At 43.8% G+C, this 22,289-nt stretch overlaps 1 protein-coding gene across 3 annotated transcripts in view; it reads left to right on the forward strand.

Moving 5' to 3' along the window:
- dpp6a (dipeptidyl-peptidase 6a) overlaps positions 1-22,289 on the forward strand; it is a 546,960-nt gene that overhangs the window by 130,215 nt on the left and 394,456 nt on the right. For 2 of the 3 annotated variants that reach the window (XM_052015996.1, XM_052015997.1), the window contains exon 2: positions 10,870-10,984. In XM_052015996.1, the coding sequence (XP_051871956.1) occupies positions 10,870-10,984 (115 nt within the window). Of the gene's footprint in view, positions 1-2,729; positions 2,763-10,869; positions 10,985-22,289 lie in introns of those variants that run through there. The other variant, XM_052015998.1, reaches the window with a different exon arrangement.

The following is a 22,289-nucleotide window of genomic DNA, read 5'->3' on the forward strand; positions in this document are numbered from 1 at the left end:
TGGACAAGGGCCATATGCAGGCAAATGGGAGAAACTCAGGTAGGCAACTTGGTCGGCGTGGATGAGTTGGGTCAAAGGGCCTGTTTCCGTGCTGTACAACTCTATGAATCTATGAAGCCCAATGTAAATTTAACAAACAGCACCTCACCTTCCACTGGGCATATTATAGCCTGAAGGATATAACATTGAATTCAACATGAACAGATAATCAGCGGTTCCAACCTTTGTATCTCATATTCCCACCAATCACAGGTTTCGTCAGGGAGTGTCATACAGCATGGAAACAGGCCCTTCAGCCCAACTGGTCCATGCCAACCAAGGTTCCCATCTAAGTCCGCAATTGGCCCATATCCCTCTTAACCTTTCCTATCCATGTACCTGTCCAAATACCTTCTAAGTGTTGTTAATGTACCTGCTTCAACCACTTCCATAGTCGCTCATTCCATATACCGACCTCTCTCTGGATGAATATGTTGCTCCTTGGGTTCCTATTAAATCTCTCCCCTTTCACCTCAAACTAATGCCCTCTTATTGTTGATTCCCCAACCCTGGGAAAAGACTGAGCACATTCACCCCATCTATGCCCAACTGCAGCAACTTCCCATACCAGCAGAGTGGAAGATAATTGCACACAAATCATACTTCAATTCAGAGCAACACACAAGGTGCTGGAGGAACTCAACAGGTCAGGCAGGGTCTATGGAGGGAAATGGGCAGTTGACTTTTTGGGTTGAGATGCTTCTTCTGGACTTCATCCAGCCAATGCTTTAATTTGGTCTCAGTCATTTCTAGCCATTCAGGCAGCAGGCTTGATTGACATCAAGACCACCCAATCATGTGCATTCTCTCCACAATATGTTGCCAACTATCATGCTGTGTGGTTAATCAAAGCAGAAAATGAAGGAAAACTACCAGTTGGGAGCTAGTACAGACATGTGAAATCAGTCAGGAGTCATTTTGGGCTTTAGAAGAGTCAAGGGTTATGGGCAAACTGTGAAGCTAAAGACAGGATCAGATCAACTGTGGTCATATTGAATGGTGGGACAGGATTTGGAGGGTAGATGGCCCTTCCTTGATCCAATTTCTTAAGCTGTTGCATTGAATCAGGAATAGGGATGCAGCTAATTAGCAATAAAAGAAGCAATGACATCAGTGAGATAGTTTAGATTTCTTACATTACTGTACCTTTCTTTACCAAGCTGAAAATACTGATCAATATGAAATATGGAACCATAGAACAATACAGCATAATACAGGCCCTTCGGCCCACCATGTTGTGCCAACCTTTAAACCACACCTAAGACTATCTAACCCCTTCCTCACACATATCCCCCTATTTTAAATTCCTCCATATGCTTATCTAACAACTCGACCAATGTACCTGCCTCCATCACCATCCCAGGCAAGACATTCCATGCACCAACCACTCTCTGGGTGAAAAGCCTCCCTCTGATATCTCCCTTGAACTTCCCAACCATTACTTTAAAGCCATGCAAATATTAAATAGGATAACACATAAGAGTTTTTTTGAACATGGTCTTAAAATTGTATTTTCTTTGTCTGAAATGCAGCTTCAAATGTTTTCCATTAAATGGCTGTTCTGGAGATGGCAGCAAGTGGGGAGTTTGACTGGGGTGGTTTATCTTTCACACCACAATGGAGGTGTTCTAAGGTGAGCTCAGGGAGAAGAGAAAACTCCTTTGGGGCAGAAGGGCAAAAGTTTGCTTGATTAAGGTGAGGGGTGAAAGATTTAAAAGGGATCTGAAAGGGAAACCTTTTCATGCAGAGAGTGGTGGAGATATGGAACGAGCTGTCAGAAGAAGCAGTAGAGGTGGGTACAATTACGCAGTTTAAAAGACATTTAGACAAGTACATGATAGGAAAAGTTTTGAGGGATAAGGGCCAAATGCAGGGAAATGGGACCAGCTCAAGTAGACAACTCGGTTGGCATGAACAAGTTGGGCCGAAGGGCCTGTTTACGTGCTGTATGACGCGGTGACTCTTATGACTACCTTGATTTTCAGTGGGATGCCTAATGTAATTCATTCACTTGGCACAGGGATTGCTGGCAAGGCCTACAGTTATTGCCCATCCCCAATAGGTTTTGGTGAGTTGTCTTCTTGAAAAGCTGTTGCCTCGCTGTGATCTCCGATGGGGTGTTCTAGAACTTGGACCTAATGACAATGAAGGGCTGGCAACATGTTTCCAAGTCAGGATGTAGTGTGACTTGGAAGGGAACGAGTATATAACGTTCATGCTCCAAACTGGCTTGGATTAATTCCAAGATATATTGTTGTAAGTGAAAAGTAATGGACAAAGTTACAGGCCGCAATGTCAACTGAGCAGCATCCGGTTGTGAAAACTGACTCACACGTCTAAGGTAGTTCTCACTGGAGAAACAAAAGCCAAGACACAATCTAATCCAGGCTTCTGAAGTGCTGAGACATGTGGATGATGCAGATGTAACCAGACTACTTAACTAGAACTGCGGGCAATGAGCTAGAGGAGAAGCATGTTAAAATTAACAACACCGGCCCCAGGATGAAATGAAAAGAAAATATTTTCTTCACAGAACAGTGGCTGTTCAGATAGAGTCCCAAAGAAAGCACTTAGTACATTGAATTAAACATGTTCTCCAGGCAACTGAACTGTGAAAACAGCATGCCAAAGAGAGCAACTGGTCAACAATATGTAATGCAATTTAATTGTGGGCTATTGCTTGGCTTAGCAAACAAAATGTAATTATGAGAGACAACACCACGGTAAATGTAAATTTTAAATAATTAACTTTTCTTCTTCTGAAAGACATGGTTAGGGGATTTAGTGAGGAGGGGGACAATTAACCCAGCTGAATATATTAGGGTGGACCAGTAACCAGGTTTGTAAATCGTGTAAGGATTGCTTGTTCTTGTGCCAATATGGTGGCTTTCTAGCCTGTGTGATGCATGTTCACTCAATAAATAGGAAAGCTGAACTTGTTTCTATGATCAAGGACATCAGTATTTTATTTTCCCATAGATAAAATGTTAATTCCACAATGAGGATTTCGTTTAATCCTATTTGAAAATAGATGCTGTCTCCACCAGAAAGTGTTTTACTAGTCTTTCTCTTGGTTTTTGCCCATGTAATAGATCGTACTGGCATCTGTATAATAAAAAATGATGCACTATTTGTCTGCCCCTTCAGTCTTTGTCTGGTGGTTTGCAAGATGTGGACAATAGACCTTTAAGTGGTTTCAATAGGCATTTATGGCTCAAATATGTTATTCCTATTGTTAGTGGCCTGACATGTCAATATGCTTTTATTTATTGTTTTATTTTGGATGTGACAGCTGGTTGACTCAATCAGAGAAAGAGGTGTATCATATGTTGAACGTCTGGCTGTGAATTTCACACTACAGTAATTACTAGTTCATCCATTTCATTCTTCAGAAATGAGGCTTGAGCCATGTAATTGGTTGATTTCATATTTTCTCAATGATTTTGTTAGTCCCAATGAAATTTAAAATAATAAATAATCTAGTGTTAATAGCAGGATTTATTTATTTTCTCTGAGGAAAATTTTAGCTGAGTACTATTGATGGCCCATATTACACTAAAATCCAACTTATCTTTGCATGTATAGAAAGGGATGACACAGCGATTGATCACATTTCTATCTCAAAGTAACACGGGTACAAAATCACTCTACTCCCAATATATCATTTAATCCTGCTGGAATTGAACATTATTGCTGAGATGAAACTAAAATAATAGCAGTGAATCTTCAGTTCAGACCAGTGTTATCAAGTCGTGTGCACTGAAATGATTTAAGTTTCTTTAACTCAATCCAGTCTCTTCTTCACAAAGTCACCCCAGTGCTCTGTAACAGATCAAAGGCTTCTGTCCTGAACAAATCTTTTTTATGTATGACATTGAATTTGTCAAACATTTGTTACTGGTCATTTGCCTTCCCATTCTAATTATCTCTTACAGTCCTACTAAGATAGTAGATTGCAAGCCAAGGGTGTGGGGTAGCATAGTGGTTAATTTACTGGATTAATAACTTTAAGTCTGAACTATTGATCTTGGGTTGGAAGTTTGAATCCCACTGGGAATTAAATACATTTTAGATTCATCAGAAATGGGATCTTACAATAAATAGATTATTGTTTAAAAAAACATCTGCATCACTATTGTCCTCCAGATTTCTTTTTGTTGTAATACTTTTTCCCAGGGCAACAATGGCTAACGTGAGGGGACATAATTTTAAGATGATTGGAGGAAGATATAAGGGGGATGTCAGGGGTAAGTTTTTTACACAGAGAGTGGTGGATGCGTGGAGCGCACTGCCGGCAGAGGTTGTGGGGGCAGATACATTAGGGACATTTAAGAGACTCTGAGATAGACACACGAATGAGAAATGGGGGGCTATGTGGGAGGGAAGGGTTAGATAGATCTTAGAGCAGGATAAAATGTTGGCACAACATTTTGGGCTGAAGGGCCTGTACTGTGCTGTAATGTTCTATGTTCTATGTTGTCAGCTCACTTGGTCTGGGTTCTGGATGTGACTCCACTCCCAAAGATATGGTTGACTCATAGCTGCCTTCTGAAATGGCCTTTGAGTGAATTTTAAAATAATTGAAATACATCACGGTTCAGCTCGTCTCTGACTTCTGCACTTCCACATCGCAGAGGTGGGCTGGGGGCTGGACATCCTACGCATGTACCTGTCCACTCACTTACACAAATTCCATTTTATTCTTCTCACATTCTTATCAACTCTCACCTGAAGGAACCCACATGTGGTCACAGAGAGAATTACAAAACTGGAGGTCAGGATTGGATCCTGGTCACTGGAGCTGCATCTTCAGCTCAAATTTCTTGTAAAATTGTATCCATTGTTCTTTAGAAAGCCATTTTTTTTTGTCCTGATGACTCCTGATAAAGGGTCTCAAACTGAAACATCATCTGTTTATATCCCTCCATAGATGCTGCCTGACCTGCTGGGTTCCTCCAGCATTTTGTGTGTGTTGCTGATTCCAGCACCTGCAAAATCTCTTGTCTCTCTTTTTGTTTGGGGTGAAGGCAATCATTGCAAAACCAAAATTTAGTCTCAATCCTAATTCCCTTGGGAGAATGGAAGTGAGGCACCTTCTTGAACAGTTGCTGTCCTTCCAATGAAGATAATTCTAAGGTAATGACCATAAGAACATAAGATATAGGAGCAGAATTAGGCCATTCGGTCCATCAAGTCTGCTCCTCCATTCAATCATGTCTGATTTTTTTTCTTATGACACATTCTCCCGCTTTCTCCCTGTAACACTTAACCCCTTTATCAATTCCTACCTTAAATACACCCAATGACTTGGCCTCCACAGCCCTCTGTGGCAAAAAAATTCCACAGAATCTCCACCCTCTGGCTGAAGAAATTTCTCCGCATCTCAGTTTTAAATGGACGTCCCTTTATTCTGAGGCTGTGCCCTCGGATCCTAAACTCTCCTACTGACGGAAACGCCCTCTCCACATCCACTCTGTCCAGGCCTTTCCGTGTCTGGTCGGTTTCAATGAAATGCCCCCTCTAATGCTGGGAAGAGGGTTCCAGGATTTAGACTTGACAATTATGAAGGAATAATGAATGAGTGGAACATTTTAAGCTTTGCTGGCAAAAAAGACAATTGTCCAGAATTTAGGATTTGCTTCAAATTAATCTCGGTATTAATTGGTTAGTCAAAGGGTGAGGTTTTAAGTGTGACACAACACAGAGAGAACAGAATGACACAGAAGCTTCTGCCCAAAAGAATAGACATACCAAATTATCCAAGATAGGATAAAAGGAGAAGACAGCTTACAGGTTCAAGGACTTAACTCACAAGTCCCAAATTTCACACTCGGTCCCTGCATTTCAGATCATGGAAACAGATACACATGCAGTCGTCGGGTACGTCACTTTACAATCTTTCTTGTCGTTCTATAACTTAATTCTCAATTGGAGAGAAGGTGCCTCAGAATACCATGTCACACTTTGGAATAACGTCTTTTTTGCAATGTGTGTGCAGTGCGTTGCAGTGAAGGCAAATTTTTTGTTCATTCACAGGGACTCTGGCAATGCTAGTTTTTATTGTCCATCCCTAAATGCCACTGAACTGAGACAGCAGTTAAGAATAAAGCTTTCACACAGAGGCTGGTACATATTTTTACACAGAGGGTGGTCCACAAACGGAATGAGCTGCCAGGGAAAGTGGTTGACACAGGTACAATAACAACGTTTAAGACACACATGGATGTGTACCTGGATAGGGAAGGTTTAGAAGGATATGGGTCAAACGCAGGAAAATGGGACTCATAGAGATGGGCTTCTAGTCAGCATGGACACGTTGGGCCAAAGGGCCTGTTTCTGTGCTGTATGACTCTAAAACATTGTGGAGTCACATACTGGCTAGACTTGGAACAAAGGCAAGTTTCCCTCTCTGAAGGACATTGGCGAACCAAAATGGTATTTACAACAATCCAATAGTTTCATGGTTACCATTATTGAGATTTTCTTCTGATATTCCTCCAGAGTAATGTAGTGCAGCAGGATTAGTTCTCCTCCAGAATATGCTCCTTTGTTCTGTCCAAGCTCTCTTTTTATTTAGTACTTTTCCCTCTCTGTCCTCCCTTGGTGGGAATCAACTCTAGCCTCTATAACTTGTACTGTCAGTCAGTTGCTGAAGTAGGAGTACACTATTCATGAAAACTTGGCTCTTAGGTGGTACGCAATGACCTGGAGGAATAGCTACATTACGTTTTCCACATTCACATCACTCCCCAGCCTCCCAAATATACATGAACAGCTTCCTTATAACACACAGGAGGCCATTCAGCCCATCATTTCCATGCCAGGGAATCAATTCCATAATTCCCATTCTCCCTCTCCTTATTTCCCTGTATCCCTGCAACTTATTTGCTCTCACACATCCTGCCAACTTCCCTTTGATTCCATTTACCTTTAACCTACACTAGGGGTTCGTTGACAGAATCAGAATCAGGTTTATTATCACTGACATATATCGTGAAATTTGTTGTTTTGCAGTAGCAGTACAGTATAAGACATAAAAATTACGATTAAATTACAAAAATAAATAAATAGTGCAGAAGAGGAACAATGAGGTAGTGTTCATGGGTTCATGGACCATTCAGAAATCTGATGGCGGACGGGAAGAAGCTGTTCCTAAAACGTTGAGTGTGGGTCTTCAGGCTCCTGTACCTCCTCCTTGATGGTAGTAATGAGAAGAGGGCATGTCCCAGGTGGTGAGGGTCCTTACTGATGGATGCCACCTTCTTGAGGCACCGCCTCTTAAAGGTATCCTCAATGGTGGGGAGGGTTGTGCCCGTGATGGAGCTGGCTGAGTCTATGACCCTCTGCAGCCACTTTTGCTCCTGCATCTTGGAGCTTCCATACCAGGCGGTGATGCAACCAGTCAGAATGTTCTCCACCACACATCTGTAGAAATTTGCAAGACGATATGTCTCCTCAAGCTCCTAATGAAGTAGAGCTGCTGGCATGCCTTCTTCGTGATTGCATCAATGTGTTGGGCCCAAGGTAGATCCTCTGAGATGTTGACGCCCAGGGACTTGAAGCTGCCAATTAACCAACCAGCATGTCTTGGGATGTGGCAGGAAACCAGAGCAACTCAGGGAAGTGCATGCAATCACGGAGAGAATGTACGAACTCCACACAGACAGCACCAAGGATGGGATAGAATGCAGGTCACTGGAGCTGTGAGGCAACAGCATTAACCACACCCCTCCCACCACAGGGGGTGCCTGAAGCCATTAGATATAAAAGGAGAATTTGGACAAGCATGTCAGGGAAAAAGGAACGGCAGGTTAGGCTGAGGAAAGACGTGAGGACATTTGTATGGATCATGACTTGTTTCTGTGCCGTACGTCCTATGTAATCATGTGTAGCTTACTTTAGAGTGTACACAAGAACATAAGAGCAGGAATAGGCTCCTCAAGCCTGCTCCACCATTCAGTATGATCATGGCTGATCTGCCTCAGGCCTCAACTCCACATCTGTGCCGGTTCCCCTTAGCTCTCAGTTCCCCAATCTCACGAATATATATCTACTTCCTCTTTAAATACCTTCAATGATCTGGCCTTCGCAACTCTCCAGTGCTGATGATTCCAGCGATTCACCACCCTCTGTCAGAAGAAATTCCTATGCAGCTCAGATTTAAATGACTTTTACAATTTTCAAAGGAGGCATCCTGTGTATATTGTTAACAGTGACAAAGTGATGGTAAATGCCTCGCTTGTTCAGTATAGAGGTCATTTTACTCATTGTGTTTCCCATTAAACTCTACCAGCTGGGTTAAATACAGTGGTGACTTGAGACTACCAGAGACATTGAGACAGGTGGTGTGTTCTGCGGAGTTCAGTGAAGGTCAGGAACAAAGCAGCCGTAAAATGAGACTGTTTAATTTTGACTGCTAAAGTAGTTCTTGTTTTACATGGAACGCCAAGACAGGCTGCAGAGCAATGATTGCTCGAAGATACAATTTGATAAAGCTGTTCTGAATCACAGGGGAAGGGAATACTATCGGTGGCTTCAGCAACCTTGGACTAGAAAAGGGTCAGCAGCAGAGCTGTTGCATGTCTGAATATTGGATGAAGGAAAGACTTATCCCTGGTTCCACCGTCATTGAATCCCCTGCTGCTGGTTGCTGTCTAGACTTATTCAGAAAGTGCAACCACCCTGAGTGAGACGCTGGAGGGCACTCACTTCCTGGCACACCATATGGCAGTGTAAGGAACAGAAGAAAAGATAGAGGAAGTTGCAGCCAGGTAAAGCAACACATACTGGAACATAGAACATAGAACAGTACAGCACAGAACAGGCCCTTCGGCCCACAATGTTGTGCCGACAGAGCTAATCCCTCCTACCTACAGAATGCCCATATCCCTCCATTTTCCTCTCATTCATGTGCCCATCCAAGCCCCTCTCAAAACCCCCCAATGAATTTGCCTCCCCCACCCTATCAGGCAACGCATTCCAGGTGTCCACCACTCTCTCAGTAAAAAACGTACCCCTCACATCTGTTCTGAACCTACCCCCCTCACCTTAAATGCATGCCCTCTGGTTTTGGATCGCTCGATAATGGGAAAAAGATATTGCTTGTTCACCCTCTCTATGCCCCTCATAATTTTATACACTTGCAACAGATCACCCCTCAGCCTCTGCCGCTCCAGAGAAAAGATCCCAAGTTTGTGCAACCTCTCCTGATAGCACATGCCCTCTAATCCAGATAGCATCCTAGTAAACCTCCTCTGCACCCTCTCTAAAGCCTCGACATCCTTCCTATAGCGAGGTGAATGAAGAGTGGGAAACTTTGCTTTGTTGCACTGAGGCAAGTTCGAACACTCAGACTTTGGGCAATTCACAAGTCAATAGGCTGGTTTAGCAACAGAACCTGGTCCTTGGCTCTCATTGATATTAACAGCAAGAGCTGCCAATGCCGATAGCTCTCTCCAATGTCCCATTGCCAGTGGCCTTCGACAGATCCCAGGATGGGGATAAGAGGGAGTGGAATGGGGTGATGGGAAGAGTAAGGTTGTGGATGGCATCTTCCATCGACTCCAAAAAACATTCTTGCTTCTCTTGGCTCCAAAGCAACATTTCTTTTGACAATGTTTTGAAAAATATATTTTTATGAGATGTGGCAGCACTAATTCTCATTGAGAATTGATCGCGCATCTGTAACTGCCCTTGAGAAGCTGGTTATAAGCTGCAGCCCTTCTGGTGAAGGTACAATGCTGTCACTCAGGGAATTCCAGGCTTTAGACTCAATGACGATGAAAGGATGGCAAAATATTTCCAAGTTGCGTGAAGCAAGATTCAGTGGTGTCACCTTATGCCTAATGCCCCTGTCCTCTTTGCTGGTGATGGAAGTGGGTTAGAACATAGAACACTAAGCACAGTACAGGCCCGTCGGCCCACAATGTTGTGCCGACATTTTATCCCACTCTAAGATCTATCTAACCCTTCCCTCCCACATAGCCCTCCATTTCTCTATCATTCATGTGTCTACCTAAGAGTCTCTTAAATGTCCCTAATGTATCTGGCCCCACAACCTCTGCAGGCAGTGCGTTCCACACACCCACCACTCTCTGTGCAAAAAAAACTTATCCCTGACATCCCCCTTATGTTTTCCTCCATTCACCTTAAAATTATGCCCCCTCATGTTAGCCATTGTCGCCCTGGGAAAATGTCTCTGAATTTCCACTCGATCTATGTCTCTAATTTTGGGAGGTGTTCTCTGTGTAACCCTTGGCAAGCAATTGAAATCCATCCACAGTGCGTAAAGGTGATGAATGTTTAGGGTGGTGGAAGGCATGCTCTTGTGGGTTTCTTTGTCCTGACTGGTGTAAACCTCCCAGGTTGTTCTTTTGGAAGTGCACTCACCTGGGAGTGTTGTGTCACACTGCTGCCTCGTGGATGGAGGAGAGGCACTGAGGAGTCAGGAGATGAAGTTAGTAAGGCAGGTCAGAGGCCGGATCTCCCCTGAAGGTCCCAGCCTCTAACCTGCTTTATTAACTTGTTTGATGTCGGTGAACTGCCGAAGAATCCTCACAGGGCTCCTCAGCAGGTAGTGTGCTTCTAATCTACATTCTTTAAGGGTTCAGTGTATGCTTTGGCTACTAGCTGAGATGTCAAAGCAACCTTTCTCACTGTCAAGATTGTGATTTTCTGATGATTCTACATTTCAACAAATATCAACTCCATTGCCCTCGTGTTTATGGATATGGTCAGATGTAGAATGTGCAAGTCATCTCCCAATCTGGTCCAGCTATAAGCTGCCTCCTCTTTGTGGATGTTAATTCATGATTCTGTTTCCTTTTGCAGGAGCTGGTTGGGAGTAACCCTCCACAGAGGAACTGGAAAGGGATAGCAATTGCACTGCTGGTTATTCTAGTCATCTGCTCTCTGATTGTAACCTCGGTTATCCTCCTCACTCCAGGTAGGGAGTTTCATTACTTAACCTCTCTGTGAGAAATATCGTTCCAAATCAAAGTGTTGCTCCATATGTAACTTGCTGGCAATGCCCAGTTTGGGGGGAAGTGTCCATTTCATTACTTAGCCAGAAACTACCACAGGGGCTCCTGTGGCCTACGACAGGTAGGTGCTCTCTAAACTTAAAGGAGAAATAAATTTGTGGAATCATTTGAGTATGCAATAACTTATTTCTAAGTAACCGTAATGCAGGCAATGAAGCAGGCATATTGTACATATGGTAGAGATAAAAGTCTGAGAGGAGGAATTGTTCTCGTTGTTCTGTGTCATAAGAACAAGGTGACCTACATTGATGTAGCATCTACCTTATCCACAGGAAATCCAACAGAGCAATTCACACCCAAGAAATGACAAACACTGCTTGTATGGGCAGGCACGGTAGTGTAGCGGTTAGCGTAATGCTTTACAGCGCCAGCGACCCAGGTTCAATTCCGGCCACTGTCTGTAAGGAGTTTGTACATTCTCCCCGTGTCTGCGTGGGTTTCCTCCAGGTGCTCCGGTTTCCTCCCACATTCCAAAGACGTATGGGTTAAGAAGTTGTGGGCGTGCTATGTTGGTGCCGGAAGCATAGCGACACTTGCGGGTTGCTCCCGGAAGACTGTACGCAAAAGGTGCATTTCACTGTGTGTTTCGATGTACATGTGACTAATAAAGATATCTTATAATTTCTGTAGAGAAATGTCATATGAGTTAACCGACCAGTGAGTGTAGTTGAGGAATGTCTCTGGAAAACTCTCCCTTGGTTGTCATTGAACAATGCCATGGGATACTGAACAACAAGCATAGGGTCTCCACGCCAACACCCACTATCACTCAATACTGCACCAATGTGTCAAGCTATGTGTTCTACTCCTGAAGCAGGGTTGATACCAAATACATTATGCAAAAGCTTTACCACTGAATCAAACTTATACTTGAATTTTTAGCACATTCTTTTTGAATGTATTGCAATAGACAGAAAAATTCCCTGTCCTTGTACCTGCTTACCAATGATTTCATGGTTCAGAGGTGCAGTTTATTGGGGGTTCCACCATTTAGTCCAAATAATGCAAGGACAACCTGCAGTCCTCTGCAGAAAATGCAGGTTGTGTTTCCATTTAGCATTTTTTTTGAAGAATGAAATCTTGAAGAATGCAGGCCTCGCTGTGAATCTTTACAGAGTATGTGTACTTAGCAGACCCCCACAGACAGCAATGTGTTTTGGGTATTGCTACAGAGTTAACAAGGAGTAAAAAGGATCTTCAGAGAAATTCCTCAAATGGACTCACCAATCACTTAACTCATTGCTGTTTGCGCACATTTGGTCAAAGCCTCAAGAGAGCTCATGGGTCATAGATAGGGTGAATGCCCATAGTCTTTATCGCAAGGTTGAGGAATCAAGAACTAGGTGGCATGGGTTTAAGGTGAGAGGGAAGAGATTTAATAGGAACCTGAGGTGAAACTTTTTCACCCAGAGGGTGGTCAGTATATGGAATGAGCTGCCAGAGGAAGTGGTTGAGGCAGGTACATTAACAACATTTATAAGGTACTTGGACGGGTACATGGATGGGATACGGGCCAAATTCAGGCAAATGGGACTAGTTTGGATGGGAATCTTGATAGGCACGGACCAGTGTGATGACTCTGTGATTCTATAAGAGTGCTCTTGAATAGTTTCATAGAGCACAGAAGCAGATCGTTTGACCCACTGTCAGTGACAACCATCCACCACCCATTTGCACTAATCCTATGCTACTCCTAATTTATCTCGTGGTGTGGGACATTTTAAGCCTGCTTGTGTGAGTGGATAGGATATGAGTTTAGTTTCTCATAAAAAAGGTGTCATGTCCAGCAGTACACCACACCCCAAGTGTCAAACTAAACTGTCAGTCTAGATTACGAGGTGAAACCTTGTGGCTTATGATATGGATGCTACCTCTCAGCCAAGATTTACACTGCACATCGATTGTTATCAACGTGGGTGGTAACAGGCTTTTGCCCCGGGTAGGGGAATCCAAACCATGGGGGGGCATAGGTTTAGGATGAGTGGGGAAAGATATGAAAGGGACCTGAGGGGCAACTTTTTCACACAAAGGATGGTGAGGATATGGAACGAGCTGCCAGAGGAAGTGGTTGAGGCAGGTACAATAATATAATTCAAGGAGCAACTAGATAGGTACATGGAGGGGTGGGGCTTAGAGGGATGTGGGCCGAATGCAGGAAATTGGGACTAGCTGGGTGGACACCATGGTCGGCATGGGCTGAAGGGCCTGTATCTGTGCTGTATTGCTCTATGACTCTACAGGGCAATGGGAGAAGAGTGTAACTTCTAATGGCTGAAATCTTTGGTTGCAAACGGAAAAGCTCCCCTGGTGACTCAACCCTTGGGTAATGAGCGCAAAATGATAAAGCATAGAAGGGGATCCCTTGGCTCTTGTGTTTTGTCAGTTCTTGAAAGAGTTGTCCAAGTATTCCCACGAACCTTCTTTTTCCTCACAAATTTCAAATCTTTGTTGTGATATTGATTTGACAACACACATCATTTGTTTACAACATCCTGAATGCTCTTTCAGTCATTGAGGTACACAATAGTGCTCTCGGCACATTCAGACAGCAGTGTAGGACACGTGGAGTAGAACACAGAAGAATATTGAGCTCGCTCTGTGTTTGCATGTTCAGCAATAATGAATGAGTGTTTTAGTGAGCTTTCTCTGTCACATTAATGAACCATTCTGTTGCTGTGTTATCAAAAGTGGAGAAGCCAGCATGAGGCTCAGTTTATTCTGCATTGCAAATTTGATTCAGAAATGCTGAAACAAAAACTGCTTGATAGTGAGTGTGAATTTAGAACGCATAACATACATTCAAGTTTTCTTCCCCGTAATCAGCATCACTGTCACAATCTCATCACAATAAGTGATTGGATTGGGGCATTTGCTTTCAATTTTTTTTAAATGAGTAAAGCATGAAGAACAACATTAGAGTGACAATTCTTTTGGAAAAATTCCTATTTCAGTGTCCTTCCAACCCTATGAATAAGACTACAGTCAAGCAGAATGCAGATGATTGGGTAATTCGATTGTCTATCAAGTAAATCATAAAGAATAATGTAAGAGTGACATCCCCTTTGGGAAGGATGTTTCAAAGTATTTCCTTTCCCTTTGAATAAACACATCTCCTACAAAGAAAAGAAATCCAGTTTTATCACTGCAAAACAATTCTGCGTCTCTGTGCTGAATATTAATGTTTATTAAAGTATTAATGTTTATTGATCATGTGCTTGTGTAATCACAAGGAACTCCTACACACTTGACTGAGCCATCCGCATTTTCCTCTGCCCCTATCTTCAGTGCAAGTTTTGCGTAGAACTGATTCTCTGAAAACAGATAGGAAAGCAATGGAAATTCAAGCGTTATTAATCGTATTTGATTCTTGTAGCAAACAAATGTAATTTGTTATTAAAAATAGAATTTATATTGGTATTTGGGAGACTTTGTTTAAGTTGTACAGGGTGTCTGAAACATTCAGAATCTACTGAGAAGCTCATTCAGGTTGTCTTTCCTTATTGGAATGAAATAAAGGAACTTAACAGAAAATGTTTTCTTTTTATCGTCTGTAAGTAAGATTTTGAAATATAAAATAAAAACAGGAAATGTTGGAAACATCGAACAGTACAGCATGTCTGTGCCGATCATGATGCCAACTCAAACTAATCCCATCTGCCCTCAATCCCCTGCCTGTTCATGTGCCAGTCTAAATGTCTCCTGAACATTGCTATTGTATCTGCTTCCACCACTTCCCCTGTCAGCATGTTCCAGGCACCCACCACTCTCTGTATAAAAAATCTTGTCGCAGGAATCTCCTTTAAACTTGCCCCCTCTCATCTTAGAACTATGCTCCCTGGTATTTGATATTTCTACTCTGGGAAAAAGACTCTGACCAACCACCCTATTGATGCCGTTCAAAATTTTATATATTTCTATCAGGCCTCCCCTCAGCAGATAAGGCAGTGGGAAACAGAATTACGATTTGAATTTGAATGCTCTTCATCAGAACTGGGAAAAAGAGAAAAATGAGTTAGTTTTCAGGAGTGAGGAGGTGGGGGGAGTGTTGGCCAGGGGGCCAGTGTTGCCATGACGATAACTTGTGGTTGATGATTTAGTGGCAGCAATTATAAAGTACAAAGGATAGAATGCAAGATGTTGCAAAGTGCAGACCAGTTGGCAATGGCCAGCAAGTGTGGCTGTGCGAATGGTCAGAGAAACACTTGAGGCAATGTCACAACTTGATGACATATAGCAGAAATGGCCCACCCTGATAAGAGGGAGCCAGTGAGATACCTGAAATCGGAAAATTTGATAAGATAAGGTATCTTTATTAGTCACATGTACATTGAGAAACACAGTGAAATGCATCGTTTGCGTAGAGTGTTCTGGGGGCAGCCCGCAAGTGTTGGCACACTTCCGGCGCCAACATAACATGCCCACAGCTTCCTAACCCGTACGTCTTTGGAATGTGGGAGGAAACTGGAGCACCGGGAGGAAACCCACGCAGACACGGGGAGAACGTACAAACTCCTTACAGACGGCGGCGGGAATTGAACCCAGGTCTCTGGTGCTGTAATAGCATTACGCTAACCGCTACGCTACCGTGCCTGCCCTATTGGGTGGGGACAACTGCAATGTCACCATTTAAGAAGATGGGTGTTGTTCCTTAAGTTTGCTTTGGGCCCCGTTGTAAAGTGCAGGAGCCCACAGACAGAGAGATCAGAGTGGGAGTGGATGGGGAATGAAAGTTGCAGACAACCGGAAGTTCAAGGTATTCCCCGCAGACTGAATGCACGTTCTCTGCAAAACAGTCACCCAGTCTGCATTTGGTTTCTCTGATGTAGTGGAGACCACATTGTGAAGATGGAGTGCAGTACATTAGATTGGAAGAAGAGCAAGTGAATCACTGCTTCACCTGAAAGAACTGTTTGGATCACTGGATGGTGGGAAGGGAAGAGTCAAAAGGACAGATGTTGCAGCTCGTGTGGTTGCACAGCATGGAAACAGGTTCTTTGGCCCATCTTGTCAATGCCAGCCAAGATGTCAATCTGAGTTTGTCCCGTTTGCCTGTGTTTGGCCCACATCATAAAGATGTCCCAGCCTATCCAGCCTCTCTTTATAAATCAAGTTCTCCAGTCCCAGTAACAGTCCCATCTCCAAGTATATTCAGTAGCCAGTTTTGTATGAAGGGGGCGCCACTATCTGCGGGATGGAGATTCTTCTTCTCTGGATATCTATGAACTGCATAGTCAATACCATCTGAAGCTTCTCCGTGGATTGTCACCTTGTCGTGGCGGAGAAGCTTGTGTGGTCCTGAGATCCCGAGAGCAATGCCGTCTGGAGCTATGCTCCTGGTAGGGTCACCCACGGTGGTAAGGTCGATGGTGAGGTCCCTGACAAAGAACAATCCAACCAAGACCTCAACAGTGGAACAGGCGGACGAAGTTACTTCGAGCTCAATGGCTGTGAAGGCGGATGAAGGCTGCAACAAATCCATCAGCTCCAATCGTCGTGGTTTCCATGCCATTGGAATCAGTTGGTTGATTTGTGAAGTTTCGTGTGCTTTTTGTAGTGCAACATCAAGTACACGTTAAACAAATACACACACAGGCGTCTTTGCTCTGTGGGCTTAATTTTCAGAGCCAAGATTGGACTCATAAGCCACTTGAGAGCCCATAAATAGATCAACGGAATGAAGACCATCATCATCGACCTCGAGGGATAGCCACAATGACGCCGACCATCTGAAGCCACCATTCTATTACCATCATGTCACTCCTCCCACTCTCCACCATCCATACTCTCCATTATCCTCACTCTCTACTATCCTCACTTTTCAAACCATATGAGCTGCAGCGACTCAGGTTCAATCCTGACATCTGGTGCTGTCTGTGTGGAGTTTGCACATTCTCCCTCTGCCCATGACAGTTTCTTCCGGATCTGCTGGTTTCCTCCCACATCCCAAAGATGTGCTGTTTGGTAAATTAATTGGCTGCTGTATATTGCCCCTTGTGTGTTGGTGAGTGGTAGAATTTCTGGTGAATTGATGGGAATGTGAGGAGAATAGGTTACATGGATAATTAGTGGGGAATGGGATTGTTCTATGAAGCAGAATCGACTCAGTGGGCTGAAATTTCCTCCTGTGTTGTAAGGAAATGTGGAAAAATGCAATAGCCACACCACGAATCTGGCTTAACACCTCATTCAGTAGTAATAATGGACAACTACTTAACATGATCTTTTGATGTTGCTCTGTCCGTTAGATTGACAACATTTATTTTGTCTTACTTTTGTGCTGAAACAATTGGACAGAGCAGTATTGTGAAAATTGGTCTTATTTTCCATTGTTATCACCAACAACAATTACTAGCCCAAGTTTATTTATACCTTTTTTTGTATAATCTGTAGAATGAGATTTCTGTATTATAAAAAGGACAGGGAGATTTTGAGAAGGTGTGGAAAGATTAACAAGGGTGATACCAGAATGTAGAGGATATACATAATAGGAAATATTGAACAGGGTGGGTCCCTTTTGACCAGAGAGGTAAAAGCTGAGTGTTCCCAAATGTATCGTAAGGTGCATGGAATCCACAGTGACTTGATTGTTTGGATTCAGAATTGACTTGCCATAGAAGACAGAGGATAGTGGTTGATGGGTCTTATTTTGGCTGAAGGTCCATGACTAGTGGTGTTCTGCAGGGATCCGTACTGGGACCTCTGCTGTTTGTGATGGATATAAATGACTTGTGTGAAAATGTGGACGGGTGGGATAGTGGATGACACTAAGATTGGTGGCACCTTAGTGTCATTGTGGACAGTGAAGAAGATTGCCAAAGGATACAGCAGCATACAGATCCGTTGTCGATATGGGCGGAGAAATGACAGTTTAATTCTGGCGAGGTGTTACACTTTGGGAGATCAAATGTAAAGGGTAAGTATACTGTTAATGGAAGGATCCTCAACAGCATTGATGTACAGAGGGATCTTGGGGTCCAAAGTCCAAGGGTCCCTGAAAGTGGCCACATAGATTGTAAATTGATAAGGTTGCAAAGAAAGCATATGGCATACTTGTCTTTGTTAGTCGAGGCATCGAGTTCATGAGTCAAGAAGTTATGTTGCAGCTTTATTAAACTCTGGTTAGACCGCATCTGGAATACTGTATTCAGTTCTGTTCGCCCCATTATAGGAAGGATGTGGAGGCTTTGGAGAGGGTGCAGAAGAGATTTACTGGGGCGCTGCCTGGGTTAAGGGCATGTGTTATAAGGAGAGTTTGGATGAACTAGGGTTCTTTTCTCTGGAGAGGCAGAGGCTGAGAGGAGACCTGATAGAAGTTTATAAAATTATGAGAGGCATAGATAGAGAGCCTGTATCTTTTTCCCAGAGTTGAAATATCTAATATTAAAGGACATGCATTTAAGGTGAGAGGGAGAAAGTTCAAAGGAGATGTGAGGGGCAAGTTTTTTTACACAGTGAAAGATGGGTGCCTGGAATGCACTGCCAGGGGTGGTCGTGGAGGTACATATGGTAGGGGTGTTTAAGAGGCTCTTAGACAGGCATATGATAATTGGAATTGGTTTATTATTGTCACATGTACCAAGATACAGTGACAAACTTAGTTTTGCATGCTGTCCATGCAGATCATTTCAAAACATAACTACATTGAGGTAATACAAGGGAAAAGCAATAACAGAATGCAGAATATAGTGTTATGCTTGCAGTTATAGCGAATGGAAGGATATAGACTATGAGCAGGCAGAAGGGATTAGTTTTATTAGGTGTCATTAGCTTAGTTAGTTCGGCACAACATTCTGGGCTGAAGGGCCTGTTCCTGTGCTGTACTGTCCTATATTCTACATACTGCGACAGGAGAAAGGCAATTTTGAATTGTTTGTGACAAGCTGCTGATGGGGCATTTTCCAAAACCGCTGCAGTCTTTCTGACAAGGGTTCTTCCAAGGTTGGGAGTCATGCTTTAGATCTACAAACATGGTGAAGAGTGATGTGTCTCCAAATCAGGGAATATTTTGTTGTAGCAATGCAGAGAAGGTTTTCCCACTTGTGCACGGAGCATGAGATCTGGGACCATGGTATTAGACAGGTACTAATACAACTGGCTGGGAATTCAGGTGAAACCTCCTTTCCCAGGAAGCAATTAGACTAAAGATCTCACTCGCAGAGGGAGTAGTAGTTCAGGCAGATACCACAGATGCACTTAAAGGGAAATTAGATAAATACCTGAAGGAAAAAAATAGTGGTCTAGTCCCCCCTAACACCTGATGGAATTAGGAGAAAAGGGGTTAGGGAAATGTATGTGGAGCACAAACATTGCCGTTGATCATTTGTGTTCAATTCACTGTGTCTGTGCTGCATTTTCTGAGTTAATGTATGTTGTAGCATGCAGATGTTCATTAAAGAATGAGACTGATTCAACATTGATTATAAAATGTAATACTATGTGTAAAAAATCCATTTTGGTGTATAAAATATGAAGTGGAAGGGCAATCTGTCACTTCTTATTATTTGTCTTATTAATGGACAGGTATGGAAACCAGATAGCAGACACAAGCACCAGAGAGCATGAGGTCCTTAAGGGCAACTTTACTGAAAGTTGATGTGAATGTTAAAAATGACAGGGAATTGCAAAGCGTGGTTTAATATTCATTCTGTGCTACTTAGTTCACATGGGTTAGGAATAGAAATAAGGGCCTCAGAATTAATGCAAGGATGGATTTTGAATAAGCTTAGATCCACAGAGCTCAGGTTATCGGAGAAGAGTATATTTACTATGAATTTTCTTTCAAGGGTTTCCTGTTTGAAGAAGGCTGTAGCCTGGGCAATACTGTGAGCAGTAAGTCCAGCCATCCAGAGCTGAGAGAGCTCAGGCTTGGATTGTGGCAGGTGAAGAGTTAACCAGTTACCGCACCCTCAATGGTGAGGAAGGTTTCTTATGCTAAGGTTAAGACTCCGACTTCTCATTCTTGATCCTTGCATGAAGCATCCCGTGTGGGTGGATGTGTCGAGGCACTGTACCCTCTACAGCGTGTAACCCAGGCCAGCCCTCCAGCGCAATACCGAGGGTGGGCTGCACTGCCCTCGGCACCACCGAGATGTGAAACCAAGTCGCAGTCTGACCTCCCAGGTGGTTATGAAATGTCGAGGCACAAGAGACCGCAGATGCTGGAATCTGGAGGAACTCAACGGGTCAGGCAGCATCTGTGGAGGGAAGTCGACGGTCGACGTTTCGGGTCGAGACCCTTCACCTGGACTGAAAGTGTAGGGAGGCGATAGTCAGTATAAAGAGGTGAGGGAGAGGGGTGGGTCAAGAGCTGGCAAGCGATAGGTGGATTCAGGAGAGGAAGGGTTGTTTGGCAGATGGGAGTCAGGTGGGGCAGGAAGGGGTGGAGGTAGAGACAAGAGGCTGGGAGGTGATAGGTGGAGGCAGATGATGGAATTAATAGGAAGAGTGGAACCAAATAAGGGATGTGGGGTGGGCAGATGGGGACGGTGGAGGGAGGGGATAGGAGACCCAGTGCGAGGAGTGTGTGGGTGATGGGCATATCTAGTGGGTGAGGGAAGAGGAAATAATCTGGGTGATAGGGGGCTGGGGGGTGGTGTTGGAAAGAAGAGGGTGTGTGAGAGGACCTGGATAGATCAGAAGGAGAGAGAAAGGGACAGAGGGGGAGCAGGTTACCTGAAACTGGAGAACTCAATGTTTGTGCCATCGGAATGGGGACTAACCCGGCGGAATATGAGCTGCTGTTCTTGTTTGCATTTGGCCTCACCCTGGCAGTGGAGGGGGCCAAGGGGGCCAGTGTGGGAGTGGGGAGGGGAATTAAAATGGCTTGGAACTGGGAGCTCCAAATGGCTACGGCAGAGGTGTTCAGCAAAGTGGTTGCCAAGTCTGCATTTGGTGTCACCGATGAAGAGGAGGCCACATTGAGAGCACCGAATACAATAGGCGAGAAACAAAGGACTGCAGATGCTGGAATCTAGATGAAAAACACAATGATGCTGGAGGAACTCAGCATCCTGAAGAAGGGTCCTGACCTGGAACGTTGACTGCCTAAATCCTGAAGAAGGATTCGGACCCGAAATGTTGACCACCTGAGTCCTGAAGAAGAGTCCTGACCCGAAACATTGACCGCCTGAGTCCTGAAGAAGGGTCCTGACCCAGAATGTTGACCACCTGCTTTTCTCCACAGATGCTGCCTGGCCTACTGAGTTCCTCCAGCATCATCGTGTTTCTCAAATACAATGGATGAGGTTGGAGGAGGTATGAAATATGAAATATCCTTTGGCACTAGATATAGAGTCATACTGCAGAGAAACTAGCTGTTCAACCCACCACATCCATACCACCATTTGTGTTAATGTTATTGTGTTAATGCCAGTTTTGGGCCCCACATCTTAGGAAGGATGTGCTGATGTTGGAGAGGGTTCAGAGGAGATTTACGAGGATGATTCCAGGAATGAAAGGGCTTACGTATGAGGAGCGTTTGTCAGCTCTTGGACTGTACTCACTGGAGTACAGAAGAATGAGAGGGGACCTCATAGCGACATTTAAAATGTTGATAGGAAAGGACAGAGTAGATGTGGCTAGGCTGTTCCCTTGGTGGGTGAGTCCAGGACCAGAGGGCACAATATTAGAATTAGAGGGTACAGTTTCAAAACAGAGATGAGGAGAAATTTCTTTAGCCAGAGGGTGGTGAATTTGTAGAACTCCTTGCCACGTACAGCAGTGGAGGCCAGATCAGTGGGGGCATTCAAAGAGGAGATAGATAGATATCTAAATAGTCGGGGTATCAAGGGATATGGGGATAAGGCTGGAAATTGGGATTAGAATAGGTTTTTTTTCCTCCCCATTCCCCATTTCTTTTTCCTTTTTCCTTGGAACAGACTCGATGGGCCGAATGGCCTGCTTCTGCTCCCTTGTCTTGTGATCTTGTGATTTACTGGCACTGGATCCATAGCCTTCTCTGCCTTGGTGACTGAAGCACTCATCTACATACTTCTTAAATGTTGTGAGAGTCCCTGCCTCCACTACTTACCCAGGCAGTGCGTTCCAGATTCCGAACCAGCCCCAGCTGAAAAATAAAATCCTGAAATCCCTTCTTAACTTCCTACCTCTTATCTTAAACCTATATTGTCTAGTTTTAGACACCTCTGCTTTGGGGAGAAGCAGTTGTCGCGGGGGACTTCAACTTCCTTGATACAAACGGGGACCTTC

The sequence above is a fragment of the Pristis pectinata genome, chromosome 5 (genome assembly GCF_009764475.1).
Source record: "Pristis pectinata isolate sPriPec2 chromosome 5, sPriPec2.1.pri, whole genome shotgun sequence".
Classification (NCBI taxonomy): domain Eukaryota; kingdom Metazoa; phylum Chordata; class Chondrichthyes; order Rhinopristiformes; family Pristidae; genus Pristis; species Pristis pectinata.